Source organism: Coregonus clupeaformis, chromosome 12 (assembly GCF_020615455.1).
Source record: "Coregonus clupeaformis isolate EN_2021a chromosome 12, ASM2061545v1, whole genome shotgun sequence".
Taxonomy (NCBI): Eukaryota; Metazoa; Chordata; class Actinopteri; order Salmoniformes; family Salmonidae; genus Coregonus; species Coregonus clupeaformis.
This window is the reverse complement of record NC_059203.1, coordinates 37,684,146-37,699,166: the sequence shown is the minus strand read 5'-3', so window position 1 is coordinate 37,699,166 and position 15,021 is coordinate 37,684,146. Positions and strand designations below refer to the sequence as shown.

Sequence of the window (15,021 nt, the reverse complement as noted above, 5' to 3'; positions counted from 1 at the left end):
GGGGGATTGGAAGTGATGCAGACAATTACATTGATGGAAGTTACAATCTATCTGCAATATTAAAGCTGATTAAAGCTTTGTACATGTAGGTAGGTGTAAAGTGACTATGCATAGATAATAAACAGCGAGGAGGGGGGGGGGGGGTCAATGTAAATAGCCCGGGTGGCAATTTGATTACTTGTTCAGCAGTCTTATGGCTTGGGGGTAGAAGCTGTTAAGGAGCCTTTTGGACCTAGACTTGGCGCTCCGGTACCGCTTGCTGTGCGGTAGCAGAGAAAAAAGTATATGACTTGGGTGACTGGAGTCTTTGACAATTTTCTGGGCCTTCCTCTGACACCGCCTTGTATATAGGTCCTGGATGTCAGGAAGCTTGGCCCCAGCGAAGTACTGGGCCGTACCCACTACCCTCTGTAGCGCCTTACGGTCGGATGCCGAGCTGTTGCCATACCAGGCGGTGATGCAACCAGTCAGGATGCTATCGATGGTGCAGCTGTATTACTTTTTGAGGATCTGGGGAACCATGGCAAATCTTTTTAGTCTCCTGAGGGGGAAAAGGCGTTGTCGTGCCCTCTTCACGACTGTCTTGGTGTGTTTGGACCATGATAGTTTGTTGGTGATGTGGACACCAAGGAACTTGAAACTCTCGACCCACTCCACTACAGCCCCGTCGATGTGAATGGGGACCTGTTCGGCCCTCATTTTCCTGTAGTCCACGATCAGCTCCTTTGTCTTGCTCACATTGAGGGAGAGGTTGTTGTCCTGTCACCACACCACCAGGTCTCTGACCTCCTCCCTATAGGCTGTCTCATCGTTGTCAGTGATCAGGCCTACCACTGTTGTGTCGTCAGCAAATGTAATGATGGTGTTGTAGTCATGCTTGGCCATGCAGTCGTGGGTGAACAGGGAGTACAGGAGGGGACTAAGCACGCACCCCTGATGGGCCCCAGTGTTGAGGATCAGCGTGGCAGATGAGTTGTTGCCTACCCATACCACCTGGGGTGGCCCATCAGGAAGTCCAGGATCCAGTTGCAGAGGGAGATGTTTAGTCCCAGGGTCATTAGCTTAATGATGAGCTTTGTAGGCAATATGGTGTTGAACGCTGAGCTGTAGTGAATGAACAGCATTCTCACATAAGAGTTCCTTTTGTCCAGGTGGGAAAGGGCAGTGTGGAGTGCGATTGAGATTGCGTCATCTGTGGATCTGTTGGGGTGGTATGCGAATTGGAGTGGGTCTAGGGTTTCCGGGATGATGGTATTGATATTAGCCATGACCAGCCTTTCAAGGCAGTTCATGGCTACCAACGTGAGTGCTACGGGGCGGTAGTCATTTAGGCAGGTTACCTTCATTTTCTTGGGCACAGGGACTATGGTGGTCTGCTTGAAACATGTAGGTATTACAGACTCGGTCAGGGAGAGGTTGAAAATATCAGTGAAGACACTTGCCAGTTGGTCTGCGCATGCTCTGAGAACACGTCCTGGTAATCCATCTGGCCCTGTGGCCTTGTGAATGTTGACCTGTTTAAAGGTCTTGCTGACATCGGCTACGGAGAGCGTGATCACACAGTCATCCGGAACAGCTGATGCTCTCATGCTTGCTTCAGTGTTGCTTGCCTCGAAGCGAGCATAAAAGGCATTTAGCTAATCTGGTGGGCTCGCGTCACTGGGCAGCTCGCAGATAGGTTTCCCTTTGTAGTCCGTAATAGTTTGCAAACCCTGCCACATCCGACGAGCGTCAGAGCCGGTGTAGTAGGATTCAATCTTAGTCCTGCATTGACACTTTGCCTGTTTGATGGTTCGTCTGAGGGCATAGCGGGATTTCTTATAAGTGTCCGAATTAGTGTCCCACTCCTTGAAAGTGGCAGCTCTAGCCTTTAGCTTGGTATGGATGTTGCCTGTAATCCATGGCTTCTGGTTGGGATATGTACGTACGGTCACTGTGGGGACGTCGTCGTCGTGCACTTATTGATGAAGCCGGTGACTGAGGTGGTATACTCTTCAATGCCATTGGATGAATCCCGGAACATATTCCAGTCTGTGCTAGCAAAACAGTCCTGTAGCGTAGAATCCGCATCATCTGATCAATTCCGTATTGAGCGAGTCACTGGTACTTCCTGCTTTAGTTTTTACTTGTAAGAAGGAATCAGGATGATAGAATTATGGTCAGATTTGCCAAATGGAGGGCGAAGAAGAGCTTTGTATGCGTCTCTGTGTGTGGAGTAAAGGTGGTCTAGAGTTTTTTTTTCCCTCTGGTTGCACATGTGACATGCTGATAGAAATTAGATTAAACTGATTTAAGTTTGCCTGCATTAATGTCCCCGGTCACTAGGAGCGACGCTTCTGGATGAGCATTTTCTTGTTTGCTTATGGCCTTATACAGCTTGTTGAGTGCGGCCTTAGTGCCAGCATCGGTTTGTGGTGGTAAATAGACGGCTATGAATAATATAGATGAAAACTCTCTTGGTAGATAGTGTGGTCTACAGCTTATCATTAGGTACTCTACCTCAGGCGAGCAATACCTCGAGACTTCTTTAACATTAGACTGCGCACCAGCTGTTATTGACAAATAGACACACACACCCACCCCTCGTCTTACTCGTCATACTTTTTTTTCCGTCTTACCAGACTTAGCTGCTCTGTCCTGCCGATGCACAGAAAACCCAGCCAGCTCTATATTATTTGTGTCATTGTTCAGCCACGACTCGGTAAAACATAAGATATTAGTTAGTAGGATAGTCTCGATCGTAGATCATCCAGTTTATTTTCCAGTGATTGCATGTTGGCCAATTGAACGGATGGTGGAGGCAGTTTACCCACTCGCCGACAAATTCTCACAAGGCACCCCTACCTCTGCCCCCTGTATTTCCGTCTTTTCTTCACGTGAATGACGGGGATTTGGGCCTGGTCTCGGGGAAGCAGTATATCCTTCGCGTTTGATTCATTAAAGAAAAAATCTTCGTCCAGTTCGAGGTGAGTAATCGCTGTTCTGATGTCCAGAAGCTGTTTTCGGCCATAAGAGACCGTAGCAGCAACATTATGTACAAAATAAGTTACTAACAATGTGAAATAACTAACAAATTAGCACAGTTGGTTAGGAGCCCGTAAATGGCAGCCATCCCCTCCGGCACCAATTATGTTATATGTTTTTGTACAGGAGGCGGTGGAGTCGTGCCTGACCCGCATCACTAAGTTGGAGCTGCAGCAGCAGCAGCAGCAGATGGTGCAGTTGAAGGGTGTGGAGAACGCCAACGCCCGCGCCCTGCTGGGCAAACTCATCAACATCATCCTGGCTGTCATGGCCGTAGTGCTAGTGTTCGTCTCCACCCCAGCCAACTTCATCACTCCGCTCATAAAGACCCAAGCTCGGGGGGCCGCCACCGTCCTACTGGCACTTTTTCTGTTCGTCCTTTGGAAGCACTGGGACTTCCTGGTGCTCTGGCTACTGCCAGGCTGAGCCCTCCACAGTCCAACACATTTACATTTTTACACTTTAGTCATTTAGCAGACGCTCTAATCCAGAGTGATTTACAGTTAGTGAGTGCATACATTTTTCACCTACACACACTGTTTAAACTTGACCTACCACCTATAAGATATAAAGAAATCTTGACACAAATTGTACCCCCATTTAACCGCAATATATTTAAACAATATACAGTATATAAAATGTTTTATTCATCTCATTAAATTGGGAAAATTTAAAAATGTAGGCCAAGGATAAGCCTACACTGCTGCCTGCAACATTGAACCACTCTAGAATACCTGACTCATTATTATGTTGCAGGCAGCTAATGATTTTTTTGTAATCAATTCAATTCAGCACTTAATCAGATCCACAAGGAGCCTAATGAATAATTCAGTGTCGTCCTCTGAGAACCTCCTGGGGTCAAAGACAAACACTTTTCTGACAGGCAGCTTGCTAGCTGCGTCACACGACCACCACAGTGCCGCGACGCGCCACGCAGCACACCTCAGCAAGAATAGAATCTGAACTTAATAGTTTCCTGCCCTACAGTAGCTGGCTTGAATTTAGCAATTAGACTATAGGCTGCTGCAGTGCAATATACTGTATATGATATCTAGAGGTGGTTGTGGTTTCAACACTATGGGCTAGTGTGGAACACAGTTGTGTAAATCTGTTCTTTGATTGTGGGTGTAAGTTGGGTGTAAATAGAAAGACAATAGGCCTACAAAGCAAGGCTAGGTGGAATTGGCCTGTCTGATCTACTTTTCTAGGCTACACGCTCTCCACAAGCAAATTCAAATGAAAATGGCCTGGCTGACAGTCTACCTTTCTAGTTTTTCCCACAGCCTGTGGTCGGTACGTGCGTAGGAGCATTGCCATGGCTAGGCTATATGCTGTTACAGGCGAGAGCTGCGGTAGTTGTGGGGGTGGTGGTTTAGCTCACAAATGCATCACTATGCATCTACATTCTCATCCAGTGTTGACTCTAACCATCAGTGTATATTCTATGTCTAAATTCATTAAAGGCCCAGTGCACTCAAAAACGTGATTTTCCTGTGTTTTATATACACTAAGTATACCAAACATTAGGAACACCTTCCTAATGTTGAGTTGCACTCTACAAGGTGTTGAAAGCGTTCTGCAGGAATGCTGGCCTATGTTGACTCCAATGCTTCCCACAGTTCTGTCAAGTTGGCTGGGCGTCCTTTGGGACATTCTTGATACACACAGGAAACTGTTGAGCGTGAAAAACCCAGCAGCATTGCAGTTCTTAACACAAACCGATGCGCCTGGCACCTACTACCATACCCCGTTCAAAGGCACTTAGATTTTTTGTCTTGCCCATTCACCCTCTGAATGGCACACATACGCAATCCATGTCTCAATTGTCTCAAGGCTTAAAAATCCTTTAACCTGTCTCGTCCCCTTCATCTACACTGATTGAAGTAGATTTAACAAGTGACATCAATGATGGATCATAGCTTTCGCCTGGATTCACCTGGTCAGTCTATGTCATGGAAAGAGTGTTCTTAATGTTTTGTATACTCAGTATATATTTCCACACTATGAGGTTGGAATAATACTGTGAAATTATGATAATTTTTTGTGTAAGAGCGGTTTGAAAAGATTGCCTGAAATGTCAATCTGTTTAGGTGGGATGAAGTTTTGGCCTGCCTGCTGACATCACCAGGTAGTAAATTAATTAATAGACCAATAAGAAAGAGAGTTCCAAACCTCTCTGCCAATAACAGCTATTTTTCACTTTTCCCCTCCCCACTCAGACCACTCCCAGACAGTCCTAGCAAAATCCTTGCTTGAGATTTTTGTATATTTTTGACCCTTTTAATTGAAAACATTCACAGTAAGGTACTTAATTGTTACCCAGAAATGATTTGATATTGTGATGAAAATGGCTGCATTGGACCTTTAAAGCAGAGACTTGTGTTTCTAATGGAGGGGGCTATGCAGTGCTTTCTCTCGGTTACTCACTGTGTCCTGTTCCTCTCTCTCCCTTTATCCTCCTCTCTCCCTCCCCTCCAGTCTTCTTGCCTTTCCCACTAATCCCACTTTCCCCTCCTATTTTCTATTTCTTTGCATCTGCGCTCCCCACTCCTCCCTCTCTCTTTTTCTCTCCTGCTTCTATTCTTGCCAGTCTCTCTCTCTCTCTCTCTCTCTCTCTCTCTCTCTCTAACACACACTCTCTCTACTGTTTCTCTCCCTCTCTTTCTACCTCTCCCGTTTCTCTCTCCCCCAAGGTGACTTTCCTTCCTATACAGGCACTGCAGATGTTTTCCCTTTGTTCTGGAAGGCATAAGCGATGAGAGAGATGGGGAACAAAGACTGAGGGGGGAAAGAGAAGGAAAGGGATGAGATGAAGGACAGAGTTAGGTATAGAGAAGGGAACTAAAAGGATTAACAGAGGAGTAAAAATCTATATTGTTATTTGTCGCGTAACCATATCAGTATGGTGCACACACATGCACACCCACACACATACAAAACAACAACATACTGGACGTTAACAATCTGGCTTAATAAGGTTAGGAGGGTGTTAAGAGGAGAGGTGAGTTGCAGTGTAAAGTAGTGGAAGGTGTTGGTAGAGGACAAGTTTACCTGAACACACCAGTATTCATCTTCATTAGCTTCCTGTTGTCACAGCATTGGAGAGAGGGAGGAAGGGATGACATATTATTATTAAAGAAGAGCAGAGTGGCTGCAGTCAGCAGTAAATACTGTAAGAATCTAGGACAGAGATGCTAAATTTAGGGATCAGAGAAAGAACAGCGAGTGGGGTAGCAGGGGATGTAGAATGGAGAAGGGCTATTGTAGGAGGATAACTTATATTCCATCTATATGGATATATGATCTCTGTGGTAACTTCTATCTGCACAGGGTGAACTTTAAATTACTCTATGCAAAGGAATGTTATTGTCCTCTCAGGAATTCTGTCTTATTAACATTGTTCTCATCCCCCACACAAGCCTTTAGATGCTGTGACATCCTGTGGAGATTGGGCCTGGGTGGTCAGGTTACTGTAAACTTGGTATCGTTTGATTGGTCAATGGTGGTTGGTTTTGGTTTGAAACAGTTACATCTTCAAAAGTAATGAAATCCCTTTGTTCTGTCTCTTAACCTGTAGCCTGTCCATGGATGGAGGTTGTATGATCAATTCTAATTTCCTAGGCTTCTAGGCATCTCTTTGTTCATGCTTTGTCTTGTAAGTTAACCTAAGGATCTACAGTGGCTTGCGAAAGTATTCACCCCCCTTGGCATTTTTCCTATTTTGTTGCCTTACAACCTGGAATTAAAATTGATTTTTGGGGGGTTTGTATCATTTGATTTACACAACATGCCTATCACTTTGAAGATGCAAAATATTTTTCATTGTGAAACAAACAAGAAATAAGACAAGAAAAAAGAAAACTTGAGCGTGCATAACTATTCACCCCCCTAAAGTCAATACTTTGTAGAGCCACCTTTTGCAGCAATTACAGCTGCAAGTCTCTTGGGGTATGTCTCTATAAGTGTCACGCCCTGACTCAGGGGACTCTTATATGTTGAGTCAGGGTGTGTATATTCTTTGTGGTGTTTTCTATGTTTTGATTCTAGTATGTGTATTTCTATGTTGGCCGGTGTGGTTCCCAATCAGAGGCAGCTGTCGCTCGTTGTCTCTGATTGGGGACCATACTTAAGCAGCCTATTGGCACTGTCTAGTTGTGGGATCTTGTTCCGTGTAAAGTATGTTGTGTGTGCTACCTTGGACTTCACGTTTCGTTTCATCGAGTGTTTATTGATTTAATAAACATGTACGTATATCACGCTGCGCCTTGGTCTGACCCGTCATTCAACGAACATGACAATAAGCTTGGCACATCTAGCCACTGGGATTTTTGCCCATTCTTCAAGGCAAAACTGCTCCTTTAAGTTGGATGGGTTCCGCTGTTGTACAGCAATCTTTAAGTCATACCACAGATTCTCAATTGGATTGAGGTCTGGGCTTTGACTAGGCCATTCCAAGACATTTAAATGTTTCCCCTTAAACCACTCAAGTGTTGCTTTAGCAGTATGTTTAGGGTCATTGTCCTGCTGGAAGGTGAACCTCCATCCCAGTCTCAAATCTCTGGAAGACTGAAACAGGTTTCCCTCAAGAATTTCCCTGTATTTAGCGCCATCCATCATTCCTTCAATTCTGACCAGTTTCCCAGTCCCTGCTGATGAAAAACATCCCCACAGCATGATGCTGCCACCACCATGCTTCACTGTGGGGATGGTGTTCTCGATGTGATGAGAGGTGTTGGGTTTGCGCCAGACATAGCGTTTTCCTTGATGGCCAAAAAGCTCAATTTTAGTCTCATCTGACCAGAGTACCTTCTTCCATATGTTTGGGGAGTCTCCCACATGCCTTTTGATGAACACCAAACGTGTTTGCTTATTTTTTTCTTTAAGCAATGGCTTTTTTCTGGCCACTCTTCTGTAAAGCCCAGCTCTGTGGAGTGTACGGCTTAAAGTGGTCCTATGGACAGATACTCCAATCTCCGCTGTGGAGCTTTGCAGCTCCTTCAGGGTTATCTTCGGTCTCTTTGTTGCCTCTCTGATTAATGCCCTCCTTGCCTGGTCCGTGAGTTTTGGTGGTGTGGCCCTCTCTTGGCAGGTTTGTTGTGGTGCCATATTCTTTCATTTTTTTTATAATGGATTTAATGGTGCTCCGTGGGATGTTCAAAGTTTCAGATATTTTTTTATAACCTAACCCTGACCTGTACTTCTCCACAACTTTGTCCCTGACCTGTTTGGAGAGCTCCTTGGTCTTCATGGTGCCGCTTGCTTGATGGTGTTGCAGACTCTGGGGCCTTTCAGAACAGGTGTATATATACTGCGATCATGTGACACTTAGATTGCACACAGGTGGACTTTATTTAACTAATTATGTGACTTCTGAAGGTAATTGGTTGCACCAGATCTTATTTAGGGGCTTCATAGCAAAAGGGGTGAATACATATGCACGCACCACTTTTCCGTTATTTATTTTTTAGAATTTTTTGAAACAAGTTATTTTTTTCATTTCACTTCACCAATTTGGACTATTTTGTGTATGTCCATTACATGAAATCCAAATAAAAATCCATTTAAATTACAGGTTGTAAATGAAAATGCCAAGGGGGATGAATACTTTTGCAAGGCACTGTATATGCCTAGAATTATGCTTAGTTAATGTCAGTATTGCCTTTTAACTTAAGCTTTATGCCTTGAATGTGAATCTATTCATTTTACAAAGTTATTAAATAATACTTGCTTTGATATTCACTTCCTTGATCTTAGTCAGCTATACCGATAATACTTGATTGCATATGGTTTTACTATAATATTTAATGGAATCAGAGGGCATAGGCCCACCCATGGCTGCACCCCTGCTCAGTCATGTGAAATCAATAAATTAGGGGCTAATTCTATGAACTGTAACATATTTGAAATTGTTGCATGTTGCGTTTATATTTTTGTTCAGTGTGTATGGCTTTGCAAGGAAAGTCAAACTCTCCACAAGGAGGGGGAGAAACCAACGTGTTGACCGTTATATGAGGGTGACACTGATTATGAAGTCAGATAGCAGGGCTACCTCATCACGAGGCTGTGAGCCTAACTCACGTCTGCTACATTAGCCTGCACAAAACATCGGTGACAAACTTGGGGACTTAATCAGACACATAATTTATACATTCACAGCTTATTTTGATTTGACTAAATGAAATGCTGTTTTCAAATGAAACAAAATACCTTGCTCTTGTTAAAGCTTTTAGAATGTATTTGTTTATTTGAGCATGTAGAGTGGTGTTACATCGATAGTCAATGACGTTTTTCTTTGTGTGTCGAACTCATTGCAATATTAATAGAAATTGCATGTCAATAGCTTGTTCATGATTAATATTGTCCCCATGTCGTCAAAATGGAAGAACCACTTTTCACAGAGTGCTGTCATAGATTTTAATCAACTAGATGAAAATTGTAAATGAGATTGGTCTTAAAGGAAATGTGATCAAGTCAATTAAATATTTTCTAACCTTATCTATCATGACATGCATCATACTGACTGCCTTTAGGTCCTATAAGAGCTCTTCACACTAACCATCAAACAGCACCAATTCCTGAATGCTCAGAGCCACAGTCAAGGCTAACTGAGCAGCGGTGTCGTGGGATTCATTTAAGATACTCTTTGAAGAGGTAGGATTTCAGACATTTTCAGAAGATGGGCAGGGACTCTGCTGTCTTAGCTTCAGGGGGAAGCTGGTTCCACCATTGGGGTTCCAGGACACAGAAGAGCTTTGACTGGGTTGAGCGGGTTGACCCCCCATATGGGTGAGATGGCCAAGAGACCAGAAGTGGCAGAACGGAGTGCTCGGGTTGGGGTGTAGGGTTTGAGCATAGCTTGAAGGTAGGGAGGAGCAGTTCCCCTTGCTGCACCGTAGGCAAGCATCATGGTCTTGTAGTGGGTGTGAGCCTCGACTGGAAGCCAGTGGAGTGTGCGGATGAGCGGGGTGACATGGGAGAACTTGGGAAGGTTGAACACCAGGTGGGCTGCAGCATTCTGGATAAATTGCAGGGGTTTGATGGTAGTCTAGACAGGAGATTACAATAGCCTGGATTAGAACCTGTGTGCTGTGCAGAGTTGATTGACAGGAAGACAGGTGCATGATGGGACTGGGAGTGCTCTCTCTCCAACACACACTTAAGCTCCTCCCTCACTCTCTCTGTAAACTACTCACTATGTAAATGAGAAAGCAGCTATGCACGTGGTAGCTCAGGAGCAGTGGTGAGTGAGAGTGTGTGCTACAGGGACAACCTAATAACTCTTTATGGACCCTTTTAATCTAATAGTGTGCGGTTAAAAATATAAACTGTTCTATTGGATATGAGGCAGTTGTTGAGAGTGTATGAATATAGTTCAATGTGTATATTTGTAAGGAATAAGTGAAGTTAGAAAAATCGACTCTTGAACACTTACATTGTCCTTTAAAAGGGTCCCTTCAAACAAATGATTGGCACAAAAGCATACATAGTCAATTTATTTAATACAGACTTTGTTCTTTTCTAATAAGAAATACAATACAATAACGCAATATAAATAATATACAATACTATCATCTCTCTATATACATGACCATAAATGTACAGCACGCATATACAGAAACACAAATACATTTAGATGTTTGATCTCTTCCATGTGTCTTCTCACCCTCTCACGTACCACGGCTGATATTTTGCCCAACAGATGACTGCTGCAACCCAAAACACTCCTTCCACTCAAACCCCTAAGAGCTAGATATTAGAGTATTTACATCCCTGATCATGAACATATATATAAATACACAGGAATCCATTCCTTCCGTCTGGCTCCAAAGTGAAGAAAGAGGGAACAGGGGGAGAGACAAATGACCTACATTATAGTACCCAACAAACAAGCCTCAAAAAGCTCCTTCACACTTGAGAGCCATACATTGTCTCCCCAAACTGTTGATCATATGTAGCCTACCTGCTTCATGGCTATAACTAAGCTAATACCTATCACAATAACTGAATGAGGGCTGGTGCAGGGGTGTAACTGATGTTCAACATGCTTCAGAGGGAGATTGATATAAAGCCCTGAGGAGGAGGGAGACATAGATAGAAAACAACCCCCAAGAGCTGCTCCAGGACCTGTCTAACTTTGGGGCCTGGTGTGGTTCACAGTGGTGTTCCACTCTGTTGACTTGTCCCATTGATAAACAGTTGTGGGGGTTACCAAATATTGCCCTTTGATTCCTAAAAGTCCTCTATAAAATTGAAGTGATGTTTCACTAGTAAATCAACACCATGTTATATTCACATAGTTACAGTTCTACATGGTTTGGTGGTTATCTTCGCAGGTATTACGTCAGGTGCTCCACCCATATCGCCATGGCAACAGGGCACTGCAGTCAATCAACAGGTGTCCCTCCCTCTTCTGTAGTCTAGCCCATGAGATCAAGCATGAGAACAATCCCACAATGCTTTGTTCACATCCTCAGGGAGGCCGAAGATGATCTATTATATTGAAAAGATAGTTGAGTGACCGCTCTCATGTGCCAAAATGCCACGTGCGTCCACTTATATTCGTAACAACCTAACCATTACGAAACTTTAATTTGATCAAATAAGCCTCATGTAGCAAATTAGCAATTACATTTTTTGTTGACCAAATTCGACACTCTCTCATTGACCTCAATACAAAAATTCCTCCCTTCATGGTCTTATTTTCGTGAACAAATTCTGGCCAGAGTAAACCCTCTCTCTTTTTCCTATCTGGGGAGGCTCAGCCACTACTGACTGTGCTTTATTGCACATGATCACACATACACACACACGCATGCGCACACACACAGACACACACACACACACACACATACACACACACACTACATTCTTGTAAACACAATACACATACAGTAAAACATTCAGAGCCATGGGAATCAATTAGGAACTGAATTAAGGCATGACCAATCAAATTATAAAATGTCACTGGATATTGACTCTCACTGAGATCTGTGTGCAGGTAGATATTGTGTGCTTACTTGCTCTACAGGTTGATCAATGTGCATGCATGTGTGGATTGTGTGGATTTTAGTTGTTTACCTGTACTGGAATGTATCTAAAGTAACTAAGACACACACAGACACAGACACAGACACACACAGACACAGACAGACATACACACACACACACACACACAGCCACACGCCCTCTCATTCTCTCACAGCCACTGTCAGACAGTTACTGGTGGCGTCACTGCCCTCCAGTCGAGGCTTGCGTCCCTTCCTCTGTCCTCCCCCCTCCACCCAGGAGTTATGAATAACAGTTCCCCCACTGGGTGCCGGGTCCACCTGCAGCAGGGACACCACCCTCTTCTTGACACGGGTCTTCAGCGCTTTACGCAGCTTCTGCCTGGTGAAGGCATAGAGCAGCGGGTGGAAGATGGTGGTGCCATAGGCCATGGCCAGGAAGCAGAGCCTCACACGTACCAGGCTGTCACTGGGGCCCAGGCACAGGATCAACACATTGACCATGGACAGAGGAGCCCAGCAGCCCAGGAAGGTGGAGATTATGATAAGGGACATCTTGAAGACTCTCCGCTGGCGTTCTCGCCGGTCCCGGTGACGCCTCACGGCCCGCCTCAAGGCGATGATGGCCGAAACAGAGGCCTGGACACCTGGACGGTCTGCCGCCGCCGGCGGGGGGGAAATGGCGTCGGTGGAGGTAGGGACCTGGGGGGCAGGGGTCGCTGGGGTGGTGGCGATGGGGGTGGTGGTGGCGGTGTTAGTGACCCCCGTGGCCCCGCTGTCAGAGATGACCAGGGGCATAGAGGAGAGGGGTGGGGGGGAGGTGGGGGTGGGGGTGGGGGATGGGATGAGGGGCGGGTGGGTGAGGTGCTGGTTCTGGCTGGAGGAACCTCCCCCCTCTGTGGCCAGACTCAGCCCCTTCCTCCTTCGTCTCCGCCTGCGGATCCTGCAGCCTGAGTCCTTATTGGAGGCCCGTGGGCCCCTCTTGATGTGGGTGCCGATGCGGATGTTGAGGGCCTGCAGGATGCGGGAGTATGTGAACAGCATGACGACCACGGCGATGAAGAAGCAGGGCACTTGCAGCAGAAGGTGGTAGTACATGGCCAGCCCCGTGTGGTAGCCCTGCCCCCCTACACACAGCAGTGTCCGGTTCTGCCACACTGGCGGCAGGTGGTGGGAATAGTAGGGAGTAGAGGGGGAGGAGGGGGTGGAGGGGGTGAGGGTCAGCCCAGTGGGGTTTAGCCCAGTGGGGGTCTCAGGGTCAGAGGTCAGATCCCCCATGTTCATCTCCCCCCCTCCTCTTCCTCCCTCGCTGTCCTCCACCTCCACCCCCGAGAAGAAGAAGTCCCCCTCCAGGAAGGGCAGGAAGAAGACGGCTAATGACATGGCCCAGACTGCGGCCAAGAGGAGTGCAGCGCGCCGCGGGGTCAACAGCCGCGTGGCCGGCCGGACGGAGATGTCGTAGCGGTCCAGGCTGATGACCAGCACGTTAATGGCCGTGGCCACACTGGTGAAGGTGACGCAGGCCTCATGGAAGCAGCACAGCGTAGCCAGGCTGCCCCCGCCACTACCGTCTGCTGGGAGCAGGATGACCGCCACAGTCAGTGGCAGACACAGCACACACACCATGATGTCCAGCACATGCAGGCTGACCGTGACCATGTTGCTGACCGAGTCGACCAGGTTGGACTGGGCGCAGTAGAGCACCAGCACGGTCAGGTTGCTGCTGAAGCCCAGCACCAGCTCCAGCATCAGCACACTGGTGAGGGACACCTGAAAGCCCAGGGGTAAGGGGGGGCTCCAGCCCTCCTCAGCCCCCGGCGAGTCCCCTCCCTCCAGAAGCCCCGTCCCCTGCCCATCGCTGGTCTCCAGAAGGTTGCTGTAGCCCTCGGTCTCCATGGACACCGCGAAACTCGCTCACGCATAGCAATGGCCACGCCAGCCCATTTCCCGCCCTCTCCCTTTCTCTTGGCTGTGACGGGACCCTGATGAGGGTGATTGAGTGGTCTGCAGCTCTCTGAAATTCTGTGGAGAGAGAGGGAGAGGGAATAGCTCAGTTTAGCTAGTATCACCTGCATTCAAATATAGCTCATCCTAAGCCTCCAACAACAAATGTGTGACAAACATGTTATTTTTCATGAAATAGGGTGCAGCAATGAGGAGAAACAACAGTAACAGTGTGATCAGTTTTCTTGGCAGCTGACTGTATAGACTATGCTAGAGGTATGATGTATGATCAGAGCTGAGACAACAACATGTGTCATGGAGGCAGTGGAAATAGTTCTGGGGGTGGAGGGTGGTGGGAGTACTTTTCTCTCTCCGAGGGTGGCAGGGAGTTAATAGGTGTGTGTGTGTGTGTGTGTGTGTATGTGTGTGTGTGTTTGTGCATGTGCATGTGTGTGAGTGTGTGCTGTGCAGTGAAGGGTGAGCAGATAGAGGTGACACAAACATCCCACAGCTTTTAAACAAGCCATCAGGGAGATATTGGCCTACAGAACTCCCTACCTTCTGTATTGTTCTACCTGGCTGTATCCCTGCACCAGTAAGGAGGAGCTACATAGCTCACTGCTCATACTCTGAGTGAGTGGGTGGGCGGTTCATCCTTACACAACATACATCCTCCATTAACTAGGTCAGATAACATACATACGTTATGAAAAAGCCTGCATTCATCAAAAAAATACTCATAAATACATCTCCTGATACAAGACAAGCACTTTTCCAATGATATCGGTGATGATTAATCTACATATGAGTACAGCCAGTCTTTCTCTGCCCACAGATGATTGTGATGCACAACCATGAGAAGGTGAAACACAATGAAACATTTTTACAAAACCATTAAACACCCTCTAAACCTTTCTTCACTAAATTTCACCACCCGCGTAAAACTGTGGATAGCTAACGAGAGGAGAGGTTTTCCATGGTGATGAGCAGGTTTCAGCATTCCTCGTTGGGCTGCGTGGGAGAGCTTGCAAGGCTTGTCAACCTAGCC

General features: G+C 46.2%; 2 protein-coding genes across 2 annotated transcripts in view; one reads left to right on the top strand and one right to left on the bottom strand.

Moving 5' to 3' along the window:
- The window catches only part of LOC121578771 (transmembrane and coiled-coil domains protein 2-like), a 76,011-nt gene extending 72,396 nt beyond the window's left edge, over nt 1-3,615 (top strand). The window contains exon 8 of the mRNA XM_045224009.1: nt 3,151-3,615. Within this exon, the coding sequence (XP_045079944.1) occupies nt 3,151-3,450 (300 nt within the window). The 3' untranslated portion in view covers nt 3,451-3,615. The remainder of the gene's footprint in view (nt 1-3,150) is intronic.
- A 6,925-nt stretch (nt 3,616-10,540) lies between these two features.
- The window catches only part of LOC121577588 (G-protein coupled receptor 22-like), a 35,970-nt gene continuing 31,489 nt past the window's right edge, over nt 10,541-15,021 (bottom strand). The window contains exons 2-3 of the mRNA XM_045224061.1: nt 12,917-14,051; nt 10,541-12,748 (exon numbers count right to left, since the gene is read on the bottom strand). Of these exons, the coding sequence (XP_045079996.1) occupies nt 12,213-12,748; nt 12,917-13,925 (1,545 nt within the window). The 5' untranslated portion in view covers nt 13,926-14,051 and the 3' untranslated portion in view covers nt 10,541-12,212. The remainder of the gene's footprint in view (nt 12,749-12,916; nt 14,052-15,021) is intronic.